The 21708-nt window shown below is 41.4% G+C and overlaps 1 protein-coding gene and 1 long non-coding RNA gene across 3 annotated transcripts in view; both read left to right on the top strand.

Moving 5' to 3' along the window:
* Window positions 1–1868: 1868 nt before the first annotated feature.
* angptl4 (angiopoietin like 4) lies at window positions 1869–7975 on the top strand. The gene is made up of 7 exons (XM_088396834.1): window positions 1869–2437; window positions 3264–3374; window positions 3771–3855; window positions 5548–5661; window positions 5760–5855; window positions 5987–6271; window positions 6574–7975. Exons 1-7 carry the CDS (start codon window positions 1952–1954, stop codon window positions 6756–6758), a joined length of 1362 nt encoding a protein of 453 aa, XP_088252960.1. The 5' UTR covers window positions 1869–1951; the 3' UTR covers window positions 6759–7975.
* A 1378-nt stretch (window positions 7976–9353) lies between these two features.
* LOC148387767 (uncharacterized) overlaps window positions 9354–21708 on the top strand; it is a 12481-nt gene continuing 126 nt past the window's right edge. The window contains exons 1-14 of one of the 2 annotated variants that reach the window (XR_015862680.1): window positions 9354–9696; window positions 9808–9865; window positions 9946–10406; window positions 10699–10810; window positions 10911–12181; window positions 12247–13405; window positions 13480–14391; window positions 14649–16083; window positions 16176–16264; window positions 16331–16504; window positions 16580–16634; window positions 17526–17664; window positions 19393–19602; window positions 21447–21708. The exon at window positions 21447–21708 is cut by the window's right edge and continues 126 nt beyond it. This is a non-coding gene — a long non-coding RNA (uncharacterized LOC148387767). Of the gene's footprint in view, window positions 9697–9807; window positions 9866–9945; window positions 10811–10910; window positions 12182–12246; window positions 13406–13479; window positions 14392–14648; window positions 16084–16175; window positions 16265–16330; window positions 16505–16579; window positions 16635–17525; window positions 17665–19392; window positions 19603–21446 lie in introns of both variants that reach the window. The other variant, XR_015862679.1, reaches the window with a different exon arrangement.

The following is a 21708-nucleotide window of genomic DNA, read 5'->3' as shown; positions in this document are numbered from 1 at the left end:
GAATCTGTGTAAAAGGTCAGCATGCCGGCTTCGATGGGAGCGGACATTTTGGGAAATTGAATAAGCAGCTGTGCTGAGGTGTAGATCAGTCACTGATTTGTAACACCCAACTGGCCACAAAAATTCCTGACTATTTCCATTCACATTACTGATTTTTTTTTTTTTTAATACACTGTTCCTCAACCATGCTGATACTTGAGATATAATTTGGAATTCATAATGGATATTGATGATTCAATCCATGATGGAATGATTGATATGACCAATACTTGACATTGGCCTCATTTCTATACGATTCATTTGTTGGCTGGATCAAAAATGGAATTTTACAGATACAACAATGTATTTCCATTGGCAATTCTCTCTCAAAAAAAAAATCACTTTTTCTCTAATTGGCTCATATGCATTAAATGTTTCTTGTAAATGGGAAAGAACAGTGAGCAGATTTTATTTTTCTGCCAGGAAATCAGCAGCTTTTGGCTATCCTGGTGGAAAAAACCTCACACACTTTGCCGAGGCTTTTGTGAGCATAAAGCATGTTTGTCACATTCCAGACACATAAGCAAGGGCCCTATAATTCCTCTGCTGCTCCGATTTTCCCCCGCAGGCACAGTCAGCAGTCAGCAGTTACCTTTCACCTACTTTGTCTGCTCAGTCTTTGTACTGCGGTCCTGCATCACACAAAACTCCCAGCAGAGGTTGTGTAAAAAAAAAAAAAAAAAAAAAAGTGCGTGTAATGTGGCCCTAGCCTTTTTTTTGTGCTGTGAACTTTCCCCTAATTCTCACACTGGTTCAGCTTCCCAGCAGACACATTAAAACTTAAAACAAAGGATATGTCATTCAAATATTTTCTTGAAACAGCCAATTTAGTTGTTGTTGGTTTTTAATGTGTGAAACCCGCCAATTGGAAAATGCTTTACATTTCCATCATTGTTATCTTGATTTAAGTGGCAATCAATTGATGCAGATTTTTAAAAATTCTCTTATTGGTTGATGACAATTGAATGTAATTTCTCTGGTGATATAAATTGAACAATTTATGATTTTTTTTTGTACTCGACTATATTGCAATGAAAGTTGAGTTATTACATAAATGATGATATTTTTTCAGCCCAGTGAACGACTCCCCAACCCTTGAACAACCTTTCCGTGTTGTTTGTTCTTGGTCAAGGCCTGTGAACAACCAACAGTTTTTTCCAACATTGCGTAAAGATTTTACTTTCCTTAAGAAATTTGACACTTGGTCCAAAGTGTGTTAGCAAGCAGAGCTAATCTGATGCAGGTGTTAGTTTAGGGAATAGAAATGTACAGTGTGATGCCATAATTTTATTCCTCAAAATTGAATGATTCCATATTTTTTTTCCTTCTCCTTTGTCTAAAAATGTAACTGTCCCTGACTACCACTTTTTTTTTTATTCCTGATTGTTAAAGGCAAAAAGTTGCTATTTGAAATTAGTTTTTTGCCATCTATGTGATCTGCTGGGGTCTTTTGTCTTCTAATTGAAACAACTGAATGAACATCCTCTTAGAATGGACGTCGCATAATTGTTGCCAAGGATTGTACAACACTGAATTTGGTCTTCCTTGTATACTGTAAAAAAAAAAAAAAAAAGCATATAGGACGACTGCGTATCAAACGAGTCATGAACTTTGACCTTCCCTGTAGAATCAATCTCACATTGTACAATGAACCTACAGGATATCTCTCTCGAGACGATGGGTTCATACAATCATGATCCCCCTCCGCCTGGCTAACAGAGAGGTGGAGGAGGGACAGAAATCTGAGCGAGGGTGCGGCCCTCCTTCTCCTGAGGGAACCAATGACGAGTCGCTTGCAGCTTAGACACGAGGGCTGTGGAAGTATATAACATCTGAGCTTTGACTGTCCGGCCAGGAGCCACAGCTCGAACATTCAAACCTAAAAGAGAGAAGAGACAGACACCTGGAGACAATGAAGACCACGCTCGCCACTCTGACTCTGTGCCTGGTGCTTATCATGGCCATGGGCTTTCCACTGGAGAAGAAAGGGAGCACGGAGAAGGAGAAACGTGTGCAGTTCGCAGCCTGGGACGATGTCAATGTCATTGCTCACGGCCTCCTGCAGCTGGGCCAGGGTCTCAAGGAGCATGTGGACAAAACCAAAGTCCAGATGAGGGACATCTTCACCAAGCTCAAGGTCTACAACCGCACCGTCGGCGAACTGGGCAAGGAGAGCCAGAGGCTGAGGGCCGAGGGGGAGGCCCTGAAGGCTCGGGCCCGGGGGCTGGAGGACAGAGAGGGGCAGCTGCTCAATGTCACGGCCGAGCTGAGGGAGACCACGGACGAGATGCGGCAGGAGAGGGCGGCGTTGAAGGACAGGTTGAGCCGGCTGGAGGAGAGTCTGGAAAATTCAGTACAGGGGGACATGAAGAATGGCACAGATGCACACAGCATCCAGGTAAGAAGACGTTTACCATTGAGGACTTTTCGGGACTCACAAGGTGCTTCACAATGTCAGCAGTCACAAAAAGTTCATTCAGGGAAAGCTACACAGTCCCTGTCGTGACACAAATGAAAATTGTGGCCACGAATATGATATGACGTCACGTGTGCATAAAATACTCATTTGAGTGTTTAGTATTCTTCCAAACTCAGGACACCTTGACAAACAAATGAAGCGCACCTCTGTTAGAACCAGGATGTCCTGCACGAAGGTGTGCTTGATTTGTTTACCTATTTGTCCAGGAATGATAAGAATATTATTAATTTGTATTTTGTGAACACATTGCAATACTTGGTGGCTAATATTTATGAGTATTTTGTGTACATGCTATATTCATACATGGCTACAATTGAATAACTTGTGGTAACAAATGATTAAATTGTGACCACAAAATATTTTGTGCACAAATTATCCATAATGTGGCAAGAAATATACGTGTGTGGAAGCGCTGCAGTGGGGGGGGGGGGGGGGGGGGTGTTAGGGTTAGGGTATCGCGATCAACGTGTTGTACGTGTTGTACGTGCGTGGAATCAAGGCAGCGTAGCCGACTGAAACTTTTCGAAGCCGTGTATATTGGACACATCCGCACTCTCTATTACATAACCACCCGTGGGCCGGGTGGAGGGAAAATGGTAGTTTCACTTTGTTGCAACGAACAAATGCCGGTGTCTGCAGATGAAGCGAATTTTACGCAAAGGTGCAATTAAAAAGGAAAACAAGGCTTATTGATGATGATCAAATGCCAATTTTTGAATTAATGCGTGTATTTTTTTTCTTTTAGATAATGCTGGAGGCTCAAAACAGACGCATCGACGATCTGATGGCACGAATGAAACTGCAGCAGGAGAAGCTCGACAAGCAGAACGTGCGCATTAGAACCCTGCAAAGTCAGGTGAGCACGTTGATGCCAGTTTAGCACTTTGTTTGCTAAATGTATTCATTTTTCAGACTACCCAAGCAACTTTCACACCATTAAAATGTATTGTATTATTATTATTGTATTGTTTTCACCAATACAAACGTGATAATAAAACAAACTCATCTTCAATTTGAGTAGTTAAATGGCAGCAAACAAGTTCTAATTGAAGTTACTCAACTCATTTTAAAAGATTGTTGGCATCAAGATGCCACCAAATTATGTACATAGACAGTAAATAAGTGAGTTTTCAAGGGCCCAAAAATAAATAGCACATTTGAAACTGTAATTACATCAAAAAATTATATTATCACCTGGAAAGTAGCAACGCTGGGAGATCAAAATATCAACTGTGTGTTTTTTTCCTTCCAGATTCAACAGTCAAGGCAAAGGTCGTTCACCAACACCGAAGGCTTCGTTGCAAGCGGCGGGGCCGAGCAACGTGACTCACCAGTCGGTAAGTAAAAGCCAAAAGGTGTCCGAAATCAATTCTGACACGCCGCCTTAAGTGGCACACAATCTGACGCCAAATGTGGCTGACCATCTGTTGAGTGAAGCCACCAAAGAAGCTTAAATCACTCGCAATTACGATCAAGGAACAGAATCAATTTGGAAACACGCTCCTTTGCCCAGCTTGACTCCAGCACTTGGCAGACGTAATTTGAGCGCCTTAATTAGGACAGAACAATAGAAGATTAAAAGAGGTGAAGCAAGTTTAATTTTGGAGCACCAAAAACTGCTTATGAATGTCGCAATCTTGAACGAATCCTGACACACACAAACGCACAAACACTCGCCGTAAATCCCGCAATCAAACTTCCAAGTCGTGATGTCACTTACGAGGCCACACCAGCAAACAAATACTACAACACGTTCAGTAATGACACTTGTGTATTTATTTTGTTCTCTGTCGATACAATACAGTGCAGTGCAGTGCTAAAAATCTTTGCTAAAAATCTCTCTGGCAAAATGTCAAGTGGGGGAAAGTTCTTCGGTCTCAAGAACAGTCAGTCGGGGTCACGCACGGAAAGCGGATTACACTCCCGCTGATTATTGCGTACAAGACTTCCCTGGAATACAATTTGTTCTTACGCCTGCCTGTGAACGTATCTGTGAACTTTGTACACATATCTTCAGTACATTATTGGCAACATCCCACTTGCTATCGTGTGCATCCCTGAACAACAAGCAACCTTTCACCCAGTTCTGTCAGGGAGTCAGACATCCCTCCTCCTCCCCCATCCTCGCAAACAACACCCACCTCCTCCTCCTCCTCCGGCGCTCTCATCTTAATGACTAAGAAGTGTGTTAAAGTTCAGAAGAACCCCCTGCCCTGAAGCGCCACACAGTCACAACTCACCAAGGGTTCACGTTTCTGGGGTAAAGGTCGATAAATGCAAATGAGGTCTGCACTTAAACAATAAACAAGAGGATAACCGAGACGATTGACATGTAATTGGATCGGTGTGTCTGGTAACTATGAGACATGAAATCACATCAAGTAGAAAACATGGAAATGAAGTAGAACTTAAACAGATAACATCAATTAATTAGAAAAATAAAATAATAATTTTTGTAAAATATAAAAAAAATACATGGTGAATGATACAAAGCTGTAAATTTTAATCAGTGGATTGATTTGACACGTGACAGGCCTAAAAGACACCTCACTACAAAAACAACTGCAGGCCCATAACTCGCCGAACATGCACAGAGCATGTCTTGGCCATGCGCAAGGCATGCACCGGCCATGCACGCCTACATCATCAACAGGCTGCTTCGCACGTGGGGAAGGCATTCCTGTGGGATGTGGAGGGGGGTTGCCTCGGATGGCGCTACGAGGAATTTAAAGGAGAGTGGCGATTGACTTAGGGAAGCGTGCTTGGGAACTGGGAGAAAGGTCATATTGATAGCCTCAGGAGAAGTTCTCACACAATCTCTGCAGTGGTTGTTACAGGGTCAGAGAGCATGTCAGACATTGTGTTCTATTGCCAAGATAAGACAACTTGGAAGGATCGTTTTATTTGCCAACACTACTTTCAGTGACCTACTTATGAGTACAAAAAAAATATTATTATTGGATGTGTGTAAGAAGTATTTTGGAATTTAGTAAAAATGTATTGACCCATTATTTTTCTTCCTCTTCTAGAGTTGGCATCAGACTGCCACGAGCTGTTCCTGCGAGGGGAGACCACCAGCGGGGTCTACACCATCCAGCCAGAAAACATGGACCCCTTCCCAGTCTTTTGTGAGATGACAGCTGGTGAGTGGAGGGGGAACACTTTTTACGCTTAAGTTTCCAGTAGAAATTCTATGTTAGTCTTGAAAATGACACCATTTTTTTTCTGCGTGTCTACCCAGATGGCGGATGGACTGTGGTCCAAAAGCGACAGGACGGTTCTGTGGACTTTGACCAGCTGTGGTCTGCCTACGAGAAAGGCTTTGGCAGCCTCAATGGTAAATTTGAACCCTACACTTCGTCACATTTTCATCCCTGTGGTTCCTCAATCCTTAAAGTCTTAAAGCTGTGACGACCTTGGCTGCCATTCCACTGACCACCGTTTTTTTGTGTTTGTTTGTTTTTTTAGGCGAGTTCTGGTTAGGATTGGAAAAGATCTATTCAATAGCCAAGAACGGCGGCTACATCCTGAAAATCAAGCTGTCCGACTGGGGGGATGACTTGGCGTCCATCAGCCTACCTTTCCACCTGGGTGGAGCGGAGAGCAAGTACTTGCTCCAGATTCAGGAGGTCGGCACTTTCAGTCCTCTGGAAAGCTCGCTGGGCTCCGACGCCGCTTCCGGTCTGCCTTTCTCCACCCGCGACCATGACAACGACCACAAGAAGGACACCAACTGCGCCAAGCATCTTTCCGGTGAGATGTTTGAAGAACACCTACACTTGTTAATAGCTCTGCACCAGAGCAAAAAAGTGATATTTTTTTCATGCTGTTTATTGCCACTTCCAGTTCAAGTTTAAACTTAAGATAAAGAAAATGACACTTGGCGTGTTTAGCTACCTCACAAGTCTGCTAGCTTAATGCTAACACCCAATGCAAAAGGCAATAGATGGGCTAATGACACTAGCACTGATGCCAGTGCTGAACACAAACGGAGTAGCAACACATGTGGACTTTCAGTTCTCATCTAACCTACTTCCCATTTTTTTGCACCATAGGTGGCTGGTGGTTCAGTAACTGTGGTCAGTCCAACCTCAATGGGCGATTCTTCCAAAGTCCGCCGCCCAAACAGCGGCACCAGAGAAAGCAGGGAATCTTCTGGAAGACCTGGAGGGGGCGCTACTACCCTCTCAAATCCAGTATGATGATGATCGCCCCTGCCGTGATCGAGGGGAAATCTTAAAGCAAAAAACACATAGCGGACAAGGTCAAGACAAAAGAGGGGGAGAAAGAGGTAGATTTTGGACTATTCTTTCTTTATTGTTAAACTTGGTTCATGTGGTGGAGGTTTTCACCCTCACACCTCATCCAAGGCCCTCAACATAGATGCGGGAAAAGAGGGTGCGGTCTCCTTTCCCGGCATTCCCGAGTCACAGATGAGAAGTCGGCAACAAGTGGGAAGGTTTTGACTGCTGCGAGTCGTAGCACGTCCGCTGCACCGCCAATCCGACCAGAATTTCCCAACAAGTCAAAGCTCATCAGCAGTTGTTTGGAGGCTGAGAACCTGCAACGTTAATGCAAAGCCAGTTAAAAAAACTGGTCTATAGTAGTTTTGGGTTGGAGGCCATTTTTTTTTTTTCAGGCAAATTTAACCTTCTGGGTTTTTTGAGTCCAATTTGCTTCCTTTTATTTTATTTTAGCTGTGTTACTGCAAAACATCCCAAGGATTGGAGGTATTAGGATTTCCAACCTCAGCTCTTTAATATAGATATCAATAATCTACTGTACTGTTTACATCAAATTGAACCTTGTGGCTCGATCATGGACACTTTTGCCCATTGAAAACCCATCGAGATGAAAATGGGTTTTACTCTTGACTCTTGAAAATTGCTGGGGTTGTTTATATTTTCCACCAGATTGCATCAGGCATTAAATCGCTATACAGATGATCAATTCCAGCAAGGAAATCTTTTTTTTTTTTTTTTTAAAGAGGCCAGTGATATGGACCAAGATGTGAGTTTTTGATAACCAAAAGAGCACCCTCTTGCATGAACATGACGAAATAGAAGTATAGAAAACTATGATGTAAAGTTGAAATCACTGTACACTGACGCTTGATGATGTTTAAAGATGTTCTTAGCTTCCTTTATGAGCTTCACACAACGTCATTGAAAACCATTCCACCTACTCAATCACATAATGTATATTCTTCATTATTTTTAAGGGTGGAGATTTGCACAATTTTAAGTCATATTGACTTCTTTACCAATATTGTACCACAGTGTAACAAGGAATAATGTCATTTGTCTTATGTTACTCGTGTTGTTGTCGTTCCTTTTTCTTATTTAAATGCTGTCAAAAGAAAGATCTTATATTTGTAATTTATATTGTCTTGTTTGATGTGTGTTTTTTAAGAGACCTTTTTGGCCTTTAGTAGCCAATAAAATAGGGTTAAACCAGTGCTGCCTTGTGTGTGTTATCTGAGTCCTCGGGGCCGCGTTCCAACATGTTTTCCAAGTGATCCTCGTTAAGTGCAGGTGCGTGAAAAGTTTTAGCCACTTTCACGTTCAAAAGGAGCTGAAACGTTTCACGCACCTGCACTTAACGAGGGAATGACACGGACACTCCAATAGGTACACCGCCCTTTTCAAGTGTACCTAATAACAGGCCACTCTATGAGGGAAATATCATGGTCAAAGGTCACAGGTGTCAAGCTCTAGTCCTCGGGGCAGCGTTCCAACATGTTTCCCAAGATTCCCTCGTTAAGTGCAGGTGCGTGAAAAGTCGTGTCATCGTGTTTGTCGTATCATTGTGTGTGTGTGTGTGTGTATCACTCCTGCAGTGTAGTGTTGGCTCGTGAGTGAACGATGGGTTCAAAAGAACAAATGTTTTCAGTGAACGAGAGTGAACGAAAAGATCTAAAGATCTTTGTAGCCATGAGGGAAAAACTTGTGGTGGACCCGTTTGAAAATCATTGATTTGATATGACTCAAGAATTGTCTCTGTGCAACGGTGTGGTGTTTCTTAGCAACTGACTTGAAAATGAGTTCACGGGAGCACTGCAACGGCGGCAGGCAGAATTTTTGCAAGAACAATTCATTTTAGGATGAACTCTCGATACAAATATTTTCATTTGATTGAAGGCAATGGCGTTAACCACTCGACCAGAGCTCTTGCTGTGCTTAGGGTTTGGGTTTGTGTTAGGCTTGCTCTCGCTTTTGCTGTGCTTAGGGTTAGGCTTGCTTATGCAACCAAATCACCACAGTTGTTTATCACTTCCTCTGATATTTTTGAACTTACCGTAGTTTTCGGACTGTAAGTATAAGTGAGCAGCAGGGGGGGGCCCCATTTCAACCCCTTCCACTGAGTGCCAAGCAAGGAAGAAATGGGTACCATTGTTATAGTCACTGGTATGACTCGGCAGGGGTTTGAACCCACAACCTCCCAGTCTCAGGGCGGACACTCTCCTCTTAGGCCACTGAGCTGGTAAACACTTGTGTCGTAGTATAACACTTATAGTCGTTTTTAAATAACGTGTATACCTATATACGCCTAAATATTGTTATCCAATATATCTACTGCAATTTCACATTAGATTGCTGGTTTGAAATTTGCTTTTGATATTATTATTTTTAATAAACATTTATGTTAAAACGTGTCTGGCGTCTTATTCCTTGTTTTTATATGCGCCAATTAAAACATAAAAATTAGACATTTTCTATGACAATATGTGTAGGTACACTACACGAGGTTAAAAAAAAAAGAGAATAAATAAATAAAGGGTTAATTGCACAACAAAAGCACGTTTACAAATATACTCGATACAAATATTTTCATTTGATTGAAGGCAATGGCGTTAACCACTCGACCAGAGCCTGCTCGGAAACCAAAGGAGATTTGGTCATATTGATAGGGTATCCTCCATCCAAACATGTTCGGTGTTGAAAGTTTCAACGGATAGTCCGAAGCAAGCCTTTCCACAGTAGTCACCATGACAGGCGACCACCTGGTGGCGTCAGTGTGCCGAGCGCCGTTGGACGATCAGGAGAAGAAGATTTGAATCGACGGATGTGACGTCAGGGCTTTAGGTCAATTGAAGACAGGTGTGCTCGCTCAAGGGGAGTTATCATATGCAGGTGCCACCGAGCGCGGGCCGGCGGCGGCGGCGGACGGTTTCTCAGGTAAGCGAGCATGCTAGCAAATGTTTGTCGTCTCCTGCCGTTTCTCACGACGGCACGCTTTGTTGCTTTTTCTCACAAGCCTTTTTTTTCAATTTATTTTGTTTGTCGCAGGATTGTCGTACTCTCGTGACTCGGCAACGTCACGTCCACCGCGACGGTGGGCCTGGAGGTAAATTGTAGACCGCAGGCCATTTAGCCCGTGAGCAAATGTTTGCAGTTTCTTACGATGCCATTTATTATTTCTTGCAGGATTTTCGCTGTCTAGGGAGTGCTTGAGGTTTCGACACGGCACGACACGGCACGCCACAATCCACTTTGCGTCGCGTCGCGTCGCGTCGTTGCGCGTTTTGGTGGTGTTTTAAATGTCTTTCACGGTTGTTTTTTTTCATGCTGGCCAGCATTTTTTTTCATTCGTCTGTCTGTAGACGGTTCGTAAATGACGCCGCCGATAAGCGCGTGTTTGTCTGACTATAGGAAATGTTAGTTTGACTCTAGTCAACTTAACCATTTTTTAAATTATTTTATATGATGCGTGTGCCATTTCCATGTCATGCAAACTGGTGAATGCAAACTGGTGAATGCAACGTATATGTTACGTCATGTCCAAATCGGACCAAATCCATTCAAAGATGGCGCCCGCCCGCAACAAACATTTGCCCGGGTTATTTTCTCCCGTCTTGGACGCCGCCAACCTGGATCATCTGTCCAATGTGAGGGGAGTTGATGAATGATGAAATTAAAATATGAATTATAATCCTGAATAATTATCATAATTTACTACAATGTGATGATTATATTTTTTTTCAAATGTAAAACTCTACTTAGAATGTATCAAATTCAAATATGAACTATAATTTTGATCAATTATCATAACTTACTACAATATAATATTTTTTTTCAAATGTAAAACTCCTAGTATGTATAATTGTTGGTAAAAAATCATGCCATTGGCACTCGACTCAATGTCTATTTTTGTTGCAATCATTTGCTTGTCTTTTGTAGCACTAAAAACTGCCGCCCAGCCAGCATCCTTCTATACAAAGCAAGCAGGAGGCTCTTGAAGGAGCCCTTTCAGTGATGTTGAGGACACTGAGGAAGAGTAGTCCTAAATCAGGTGAAAACCTGTTTTTGTCAAGTTTCAACTTCCCAACACACAATGGTTGTCGAGTTTTAGCTTCCCAGCACACAATTAATGGCGGTCTGTGTTTTTGTAGGCTGCAAGAGGAGCCGAATGGGACAATTCTATATGAAAATGCACAATGGCCTATCCAAAGGAGCGATGGCCTATCCAAAGGAGCCATGGCCTATCCAAAGGAGCCATGGCCTATCCAAAGGAGCCATGGCCTATCCAAAGGAGCCATGGCCATATGCAAAGGAGCAAAGGAGCAATGGCCATATGCAAAGGAGCAAAGGAGCAATGGCCATATGCAAAGGAGCAAAGGAGCAATGGCCATATGCAAAGGAGCAAAGGAGCAATGGCCATATGCAAAGGAGCAAAGGAGCAATGGCCATATGCAAAGGAGCAATGGCCATATGCAAAGGAGCAAAGGAGCAATGGCCATATGCAAAGGAGCAATGGCCATATGCAAAGGAGCAATGGCCATATGCAAAGGAGCAATGGCCATATGCAAAGGAGCAAAGGAGCAATGGCCATATGCAAAGGAGCAATGGCCATATGCAAAGGAGCAATGGCCATATCAAGTCAAGAATCAAGCATCGCGCTGCAAAAGTCGACGTGTGCGGATCATGTGCCCAGGAGGGGGCAGTGTGGTTGCCTTTGGTTATGGGTGCACGACGGAAAGGTTGCAGGTGTGGACAGTGTTTAGGGCTCTGATGGTTGGTCTTGCTTTCGAGGTGCGCTGTGGTTGTGGCTGGTCTGGATCCAGCGTTGTCTTGTGCTTGGTTGCCATTGACGGCCCACTTGGGGGAGGACGTGGTTCCGTGGATGGACACAAAACTGAACTTTGACGTGGAGCTGAATGTCCAATTTTGCCATACGACTTGTACCATTGTGTATCTTTTTCTAACCTGCCACTGTCGTAGTTGCTGTCTTCTTTGTTCTTTCCCCTCGGTGTAGGGTGGCGTCGGAGCGAGCCGATCCCGAATGTCCAATTTTGCAATTTGACTTGTGACATTTTCTTTTTCTAACCTACCACTGTTGCACTTCCTCTAACCCTAACCTACCACTGTGGTACTTGTGTTCTTTGTTCTCCCCTAGGTGTTGAAGCGAGACAGTCACATTGTGTCTTTTTCTAACCTAGCACTGTCGTGCTTGATCGAAGCCTAACGTACCACTGTGCGTCCTTTGTTCTGTAGGTGTAGGGGGCGGTGTTGGGGCGAGCCGGTCCACGGTGAAGACTTAATGATGTGAGCAGCGCCCAACTCATTGCATGTTCTACCTTTTGCAGGCCGGACGCAAAAGGGGGGTGCATGGCCCGATTCGACCCGGTGACCGTCACCAAGAGTACCTAACCGCTGTGATCAAGTAAGCAAGTGACCTACAACTTGGGGTGCTCTTTGAGTTTCTAACATTTGTTTCTGTTTGTGCAGATGGCGACCGGGACGCGACACGATCTGCTCAGAGGTGGACGGACCGCTGTGGCATCGCTCTGAAGTAGCAGAGTTCTGAGGGAGACCCGCTTCCCTGGAGGCGTCGACCTGCGCAGCTTGTGCATGTGAAATGGATTTTTTTCTTTTCTTTTTAGTTCACACCGGCGGTGTCCAAATGTCTGTTTGAGGGCTGCGTACTGAATCAAATTGAGAATTCTTTGACACAAATTCATTCAATCAATCACAAAATGTTGCCATTCATATTTTGTGCTACAAAGCAGTGTTGCGTTCATTCGTGTGGTGTGTTGATCAAGTTGGCCCGAGGCTACCATTTGGACACCAATGGTGGGTGACGTGTGTGTAGGGCTGCACCTGGATTGGAAAACCGTCATATGGTGGTATAGGTCGTTGACATGCACTTTAGGAAAACAAAGATATTTTTCTATTCATGTGGCAAATGAAACATGTTTTCTGGCCTCCTAACTATTTGTAATGAGTTTAGAAGATAAGTCATTGATGCAAGTTAAAGTTAACTGGTCTAAGTGATGTCATTGCGATCAAATAGTTCCTCTCCATCCTAAAATTTTGCACAACTTTGCTCAATGCTGTGGTCTGGCCCAATACTGCCATATCGTTGGTATTCCAAAATGTTGTGCAGCCCTCATTGAGTGCCAAACGCGCAGCGACGGCAAGCGCAAGCGACGGCAAGCGCAAGCGACGGCAAGCGCAAGCGACTGCAAGCGCAAGCGACCGCGCAGCGACGGCAAGCGCAAGCGACCGCGCAGCGACGGCAAGCGACCGCGCAAGCGACGGCAAGCGCAAGCGACCGCGCAAGCGACGGCAAGCGCAAGCGACCGCGCAAGCGACGGCAAGCGCAAGCGACGGCAAGCGCAAGCGACCGCGCAAGCGACCGCGCAAGCGACGGCAAGCGCAAGCGACGGCAAGCGCAAGCGACGGCAAGCGCAAGCGACGGCGCAGCGAGACTTTTGTGCTTGTCTTGCAAGGTGGAAGAGACGATGTATGAAACAAAGAGCCGGTGGACGGAGGCCACCAGACCCGCGATTGGTGAGCGGGGTGCAAAGGAAGGAATCACCCAAAGAAAGCAGTCGCCAAGTGTTGACGAGGAGCCTGATGCATGACTGGCCAAGGCTGGCCAGAGGTGGTGACATGGCAATCCAATATGCAACGCACTTGTTAGTTTTAATTTGATTTCCTTATTTGTCTGCCGTTCAGGGTTGCCAGGGCGGCGGATGGGACGAGCGCCAGCCTGCACCCGGAGGGACTGGGCTGCACCCACAAGACCAGGGAGAGGGCAGGTCATGAGTACGTTGACAGATGTGAGCCGCATGCAACTGAGAGCCGTTTGTCTTTTTGCACTTGTGCGAGGCGGAAGACGAGTCCAACACCGGCCGGAGTAGACCCGGACCTTGGCCCGTGACCAGCGGCTCACACGAGACTGATGGGTGCAGATGCAGCCAGCGTTTTGGGGGGAGTATGACTTTGTTTTTTCTTTTGTGCTTTCCCTACCCCTGTCGGTTTGAATAGGGTAACTAGTAGCACGCACGGGCATTTGGGTTGCTGTGACCCTCTAGATACGAATCGGCAAAGTAGACACCCCCTGCCCCCCTCCCTCCCCCTCTTCCTCCCTCTCTCGCTCTCTTTCTCCAACGTGCCCGGCAGTACCTGCATGGCCTGGTGCACTCAGGGTGGAACGTGGCTATACCTTGCCCTTTGTGGAATACCAGGGTATAATGTCTGCCAGACTGGGTCCCAGTGTCGTCGACGGTGTCGAGGACAAGGAGATTCTCCGTGACGCTCTTCGTGACGTCACGTTTTCCTCTTTTTTTCTCATCTCCTCTCGCTCCCTCCCTCCCTCCCTTTTTGTAAGGGGTTAAACATTTCATAACCCGGACCGCTCCAATGCGGGAGGGCCGTATGAGACATGCGCCAGCCCGTGCGTGCCGCTAGTTACCTGATTCAAACCTACCTCAGTCAAGGTTGGGGGGGGGTAGGGGATGGGGTGCTAGTGGAATTTTTCCCCTTGCCAAAACCACCACAATATGTCTGCCTTTCAGGATTGCTGGGGCAGTGGATCGGACGAGTGCCTGCGCAGAGAGGGACTGGAGAGGACCGTGAGACCAGAGGGTAGTAATAAAAAACTTTATTTGTAGAGCACCTTTCATACAAGAAATGCAGCTCAAAGCACTTTACAACAATGAAAGAAATTATAAGCATTGAATTCTTCATATAGGAACAGACATAAAAAGAAAACAAAAACATTCATGTGTACATACGCTATTAATAAAGGGAGCTTAAAATAGGAGCACGCTTTAATAGACAGGTAATGAGTACGTCCACAGAAGTGAACCGCGTGCAACAGACTGCCGTTTTTCTTTTTGCAGTGGCACGAGGCGGAGGATGAGTCCAAACGTCGAATACCGGCCGGGGGGGGGAGCCAACCTTCGCCCGTGATGAGCGGCCGACACGAGACGGACGGGTGCGGATGCGGCGAGGGCAAAGCGCCCAGCCAGCATTTAAGGAGAGTATGACTTTGTTTTTTTCTTTTGTCCTTTCTTTCCTAAATCCCTCCCTCCCTCCACTTTTTTACTGGGTGTGCACACTGGCTATCTGCATGATGCCTCTTTCTTTCTCTCTCAGCGCCGCGTCATTTTGCCATATTGTTGTTTTACTGTTGTTTTTTTAATCATGAAATGAACTGTTTGTACTGTAATTGTGTGTGTGTACCACTGAACTGCAATTAAACTGTGAACTGAATTCAAGTGGTCCATTTTAAGCATTGGCAGTCTATCGTGCATACAAACTGGAATCATTTGAGACATTCTCAATGACAAGACAATTGTAAAGTTAGGCTGAAACAAAATTGACTTGTTAAATATGCAGTGTCAGATTTTTTATTTTTAACTACACAAAGAAAAGCTGGATGCATTCTAAATTGTTGACAAAAGCCAAGTAGCCAGACACCCATAGATGCAAACGACAAGTGTACAAACTGTCTCTGTTGCGATCAGTAAGTCCTCTTTGGCAACCCTGCTTTAAAATGGCCACCGAACTCAGAATCTTGCAGAATGTTGGTACATTGTTCTGTACGAGTAAAAGCTGTTTTAATGTGGTCAGAGCCATTTTTTGGTTTGTTTTGAATCGTCATGCATCATGTGGGCATTCTTGTGAATAAAATCAACAGAGGTGTGTTTGCTTCCTGTTGGTGGTCTTGTAAATAAAGTCAACTTTGGTGTCATCATTCGCGATGTGCCTCAACCGATGGTGCATCTCTTGAATGTGAAACTTCTTGCATGTTTTGTTGCAGGGCTTGGCATCCCCATTGGCTGTCTGACTACAAAGAAGGCTGCTGCTGTCCAGTCCAGGTTGCTGCTGTAGTCAATTGAATGTATAAACATAGCGTGTAACTTCCAGGACCTTAGCTTTCAATTTAAACGGATGTCTTCCTTTAGTCCAGCTCGTTCCAGCGGCATTGGTCTTGTGTATGTATGATTTTATGTGTGTTTTTAAATAACGTTTTCATACTTTATTTTATTGTATGTAAATAGCTGCTAGTCACGTGACCCAATGTGGAGGTACTTGTGGGCGGGGCCTGCTAAAAGACCCACTACGGAAGCTCCCCAAGTACTGATGTGCATTCCAGTTCTTTTAGGTGAACTGAATCTTTAGAATCTCTTTGAACGAATCGTTCACTCACGAGCCAACACTATTTGGGTTTTCAGTCGTGAGGTGAGCGTTGGTTGCCCTTCTGTCACTGTCATGGACACGAGTCTTTGGTCAAGTGGTAAACGTCATTGCCTCTAACACGATGGAACCATGGTTCGGGACCCGACCTTACCCGCGAGCTGTACTTTGTCGATTTTCACTCACTTCTGCATAAAGTTTGTGACTTTTTTTTTTTTTTTTTGAAGGCAGGTTTCAGTCTTGCCTGTCGGAGAGGTGGGCGTGGTCAAGCCAATTTCAGTTGCGCTGTGATTGGTCAGACTGAATTTGGGCAGAGGTAGGAGGCGGGCAAAGTGGCACTTAGGTTTTTGAAGGCAGTTTTCAGTCTCGAGGTGAGCGACAGGTGCAACCGCCCGCGTGTGAAGTGGCCTGTCACGTGGTACGCTAGTGTGCAAAGCACCATTGGACGAGCAGGCGAGGAAGATTTGAATTGACGGATGTGACGTCATGTCTTCGGGTGAATTGGGGAAGTTGTCAAATACCGGTGCAATCACCCGCGCAGCGGGCGGTTTCTCAGGTAAGCTAACATGCTAGGAAATGTTTGTCGTTCATTGGCGTTTCTCACGACGGACGCCTTGTTTGTTTGTTGCAGGATTCAAGGCGAGTTATCAAATGCAGGCGCCACCGACCGTGTGGCGGTTTCTCGGGTAAGCTATCAAATGTTTGTCGTTCATTGCCGTTTCTCACGACGGACGCCTTGTTTGTTTGATGCGAACAAATATCTTGAAAATCTTTTCACACTCGTCCCGGCCACCGCGGCTGTCGTTTTGCCGCTACAGTATTTCAAATCTCTTTGGCGTTGTGTTTCGTCAAATTAACAATGTTGCATTACATATAGTGTGCTATTTCCGTGTTATGCAAACTGATGAATGTGACAAATTTGTTACGTCATGTTCAAATCTATTCCAAGATGGCGCCCGCCCGCCCGCCTTCCGTTATGCAACAAACATTTGCGAGCGTGATTTTCTCCCGTTTAGTCGACTGCTCGATTCATGCCGACATTTTTGAGTGAGTTGATGGATGATAAAATTAAATTATTATAATTCGGATACTTTTGTAATTATTATAACTCATTACAATATACTGATAATTGTATACATATTTTAAATATAAAACTGGAGTTGGTATGTGTAATTGTTGCAAAAATATCATGCCATTGCCACTCTACTCAATGTCTATAATTGTAACTCCCAGATGCAGAGCATATAGTATGGTATGATATTGTATGGTATTGTATTGTATGTATTGTATTGTATGCATTGTGTGTATGGTAGCGTATGGCAGGGTATTCTGTGTTCTATGTCAATCCATCCATCCACCCATCTGTCCGTCCGTCCGCCCGTCCGTCCATCTGTCCATCCACCCACCCGTCCATCCAACCCATTCACCCAACCCACCCATCCAACCCATCCAACCCATCCAACCCATCCACCCATCCATCCGTCCATCCAACCCATCCACCCACCCATCCATCCATCCATCCACCCATCCATCCGTCCACCCAACCCATCCCAACCCACCCAACCGATCCACCCAAGCCACCCATCCATCCAGCCACCCAGCCATCCACCGCTTAGCCGGACGTCGGATTGCGGCGGCAGCAGCTTTAGGAGGGACTCCCAGACTTTCCTCTCTCCAGCCACTTCATCCAGCTCAACCCAGGAAATCCCAAGATTTGTATGTATTGTTTGTTTTGTTGTGTTTTTTGTTTTTTGTTTTGTTGTTTTTTGTTTTGTTTTTTTTGTTTTGTTTTTTGTTTTGTATGTATTGTATTATATGTATTGTATGTATTGTATGTATTGTTTTTTTTTGGTTTTTGTTTTTTTTGTTTTGTATGTATTGTATTGTATGTATTGTATTGTATGTATTTTTTTATTTTTTTTGTATTGTATGTATGTATTGTTTTGTTTTGTTTGTTGTTTTTTGTTTTGTTTTTTGTTTTGTATGTATTGTATTGTATGTATTGTATTGTATCGTATTGTATTGTATCGTATTGTATTGTATCGTATTGTATTGTATTGTATGTATTGTATGTATTATTTTTTTTTGTTTTGTTTTTTGTTTAGTTTTTTGTTTTGTATGTACTGTATGTATTGTATTGTGTGTATTGTATTGTATGCATTGTTTTTTTTTTTTTTTTTTTTTTCTTTGTATTGTATGTATGTATTGTATTGTATGTATGTATTGTATTGTATGTATTGTATGTATTGTATTGTATGTATTGTATTATATGTATTGTATGTATTGTATGTATTGTTTTTTTGTTGGTTTTTTTGGTTGTGTTTTTGTTTTTTTTGTTTTGTATGTATTGTATTGTATGTATTGTATGTATTTTTTTGTTTTTTTTTTGGGTTTTGTTTTTTGTTTTTTTGTATTATATGTATTGTATTGTATGTATTGTTTTTTTTGTTTTGTTTTGTATGTATTGTATGTATTGTATTGTGTGTATTGTATGTATTTTTTTTTGTTTTTTTTGCATTGTATGTATTGTATGTATTGTATTGTATTGTATGTATTGTATTGTATGTATTGTATGTATTGTATTGTATGTATTGTATTGTATGTATTGTTTTTTTTTGTTTTTTTTGGTTTTGTATGTATTGTATTGTATTGTATGTATTGTATGTATGTATTGTATTGTATTGTATGTATGTATTGTGTGTATCGTATTGTATGTATTGTATGTATCGTATTGTATGTATTGTATGTATTGTATGTATTGTATTGTATGTATTTTTTTGTTTTTTTTTTGTTTTGTTTTTTGTTTTTTTTGTATTGTATGTATTGTATTGTATGTATTGTTTTTTTTTGTTTTTTTGTTTTTGTTTTTTGTTTTGTATGTATTGTATTGTGTGTATTGTATTGTATGTATTGTTTTTTTTTGCATTGTATGTATTGTATTGTATTGTATGTATTGTATTGTATGTATTGTATTGTATTGTATGTATTGTATTATATGTATTGTATGTATTGTTTTTTTGTTGTTTTTTTTTGGTTGTGTTTTTGTTTTTTTTGTTTTGAATGTATTGTATTGTTTGTATTGTATTGTATGTATTGTATTGTATGTATTGTTTTTTGTTTTTGTTTTGTTTTGTATGTATTGTATGTATTGTGTGTATTGTATTGTATGTATTGTTTTTTTTTTTTTTTTCTGTTTTGTTTTTTTGTATTGTATGTATTGTATGTATTGTATTGTTTGTATTGTATTGTTTGTATTGTATTTGTATTGTATTGTTTGTATGTATTGTATGTATGTATTGTATTGTATGTATTGTATTGTATTGTTTGTATTGTATTGTTTGTATTGTATTGTTTGTATTGTATTGTTTGTATTGTATTGTTTGTTTTGTTTTTTTGTGTTTTGTTTTGTTTTTTGTTCACCCATCCATCCACCCACCCATCCAGCCACCCACCCACCCATCCAGCCAGCCACCCATCCATCCGTCCATCTAACCCAATCCACCCAACCCATCAACCCACCCACCCAGCCACCCATCCATCCAGCCACCCATCCATCCAGCCACCCAGCCATCCACGTCGGATTGCGGGACTCCCAGACTTTCCTCTCTCCAGCCACTTCATCCAGCCAGCTCAACCCAGGAAATCCCAAGATTTGTATGTATTGTTTGTTTTGTTGTGTTTTTTGTTTTGTTGTTTTTTGTTTTGTTTTTTTGTTTTGTATGTATTGTATGTATGTATTGTATTGTATGTATTGTATTATATGTATTGTATGTATGTATTGTTTTTTGTTTTTTTTTTTGTTTTTTTGTTTTGTATGTATTGTATGTATTGTATGTATTTTTTGTTTTGTTTTGTTTTTTGTTTTTTTGTATTGTATGTATGTATTGTTTTGTATTGTTTGTTTTGTTTGTTGTTTTTTGTTTAGTTTTGTTTTTGGGTTTTTGTTTTGTATGTATTGTATGTATGTATTGTATGTATGTATTGTATGTATCGTATTGTATGTATTGTATTGTATTGTATGTATTGTATTGTATTGTATGTATTGTATTGTATGCATTGTATTGTATTGTATGTATTTTTTGTTTTGTTTTTTTTTTTGTTTTTTGTTTTGTATGTACTGTATGTATTGTATTGTGTGTATTGTTTTTTTTGTTTTTCTTCTTTTTTTTTGTTTTTTGTTTTTTTGTATTGTATGTATTGTATGTATGTATTGTATTGTATGTATTGTATTGTATTGTATGTATTGTATGTATGTACTGTATTGTATGTATTGTATTGTATGTATTGTATGTATTGTATGTATTGTATTGTTTGTATTTTTTTTATTTTTTTTATTTTTGTATGTATTGTGTATTGTATGTATTGTATGTATTGTTTTGTTTTGTTTTTTGTTTTGTTTTTTTTGTTTTGTTTTGTTTTTTTGTATTGTATGTATTGTATTGTATGTATGTATTGTATTGTATTGTTTGTATTGTATTTGTATTGTATTTGTATTGTATTTGTATTGTATTTGTATTGCATTGTTTGTATTGTATTGTTTGTATGTATTGTATTGTTTGTATGTATTGTTTGTATTGTATTGTATGGTTTGTATGTATTGTTTGTATTGTATTGTATGTATTGTATGTATTGTATTGTATGTATTGTATTGTATGTATTGTATGTATTGTATTGTATGTATTGTATTGTTTGTATTGTATTGTATTGTATGTATTGTATTGTATGCATTGTATTGGATGTATTTTTTTTTGTTTTTTGTTTTTGTTTTGTTTTTTGTTTTGTATGTACTGTATGTATTGTATTGTGTGTATTGTTTTTTTTGTTTTGTTTTCTTCTTTTTTTTTTTGATTTTTGTTTTTTTTATTGTATGTATTGTATTGTATGTATTGTATTGTATGTACTGTATGTATGTATTGTATTGTATGTATTGTATGTATTGTATTGTATGTAGTGTATGTATTGTATTGTATTGTATTGTATTGTTTGTATTGTATTGTATTGTTTGTATTGTTTGTATTTTTTTTATTTTTTTTATTTTATTTTTTTTATTTTTGTATGTATTGTGTGTATTGTATTGTATTGTATGTATTGTTTTGTTTTGTTTTTTGTTTTGTTTTTTTTGTTTTGTTTTCTTTTTTGTTTTGTTTTTTTGTATTGTATGTATTGTATTGTATGTATGTATTGTATTGTATGTATTGTTTGTTTTTCTTTTTTTTTTTTATGTTTTGTTTTGCGTCATTTTGCAATATTGCAGAATGTTGGTACATTTTTCTGTACGAGTAAAAGCTGTTTTAATGTGGTCAGAGCCATTTTTTGGTTTGTTTTGATTAGTCATGCATCATGTGGGCATTCTTGTGAATAAAATCAACAGTGGCGTGTTTGCTTCCTGTTGGTGGTCTTGTAAATAAAGGCAACTTTGGTGTCAGTCATCATTCGCGATGTGCCTCAATCGATGGTCCATCTCTTGAATGTGAAATTTCTTGCATGTTTTGTTGCAGGGCTTGGCGTCCCCATTGGCTGTCTGACTACAAAGAAGGCTGCTGCTGTCCAGTCCAGGTTGCTGCTGTAGTCAATTGAATGTATAAACATAGCGTGTAACTTCCAGGACCTTAGCTTTCAATTCAAAGCAGTTGCGTAACAACACGGCCAGCCTCGGTACATGTACTGGGTGGTACTACCCAGTTCAGAGTGAAATAAAGGCCAGAGTGTTCTTATTCATACCAGCATCCTTATGAAATTGACCATATCAGAAAGGCTAGA

This window comes from Syngnathus floridae, chromosome 14 (genome assembly GCF_059516105.1).
Source record: "Syngnathus floridae isolate MCC-2025c chromosome 14, RoL_Sflo_1.0, whole genome shotgun sequence".
NCBI classification, from domain to species: Eukaryota; Metazoa; Chordata; class Actinopteri; order Syngnathiformes; family Syngnathidae; genus Syngnathus; species Syngnathus floridae.
This window is presented reverse-complemented; position numbering and strand designations above follow the sequence as displayed.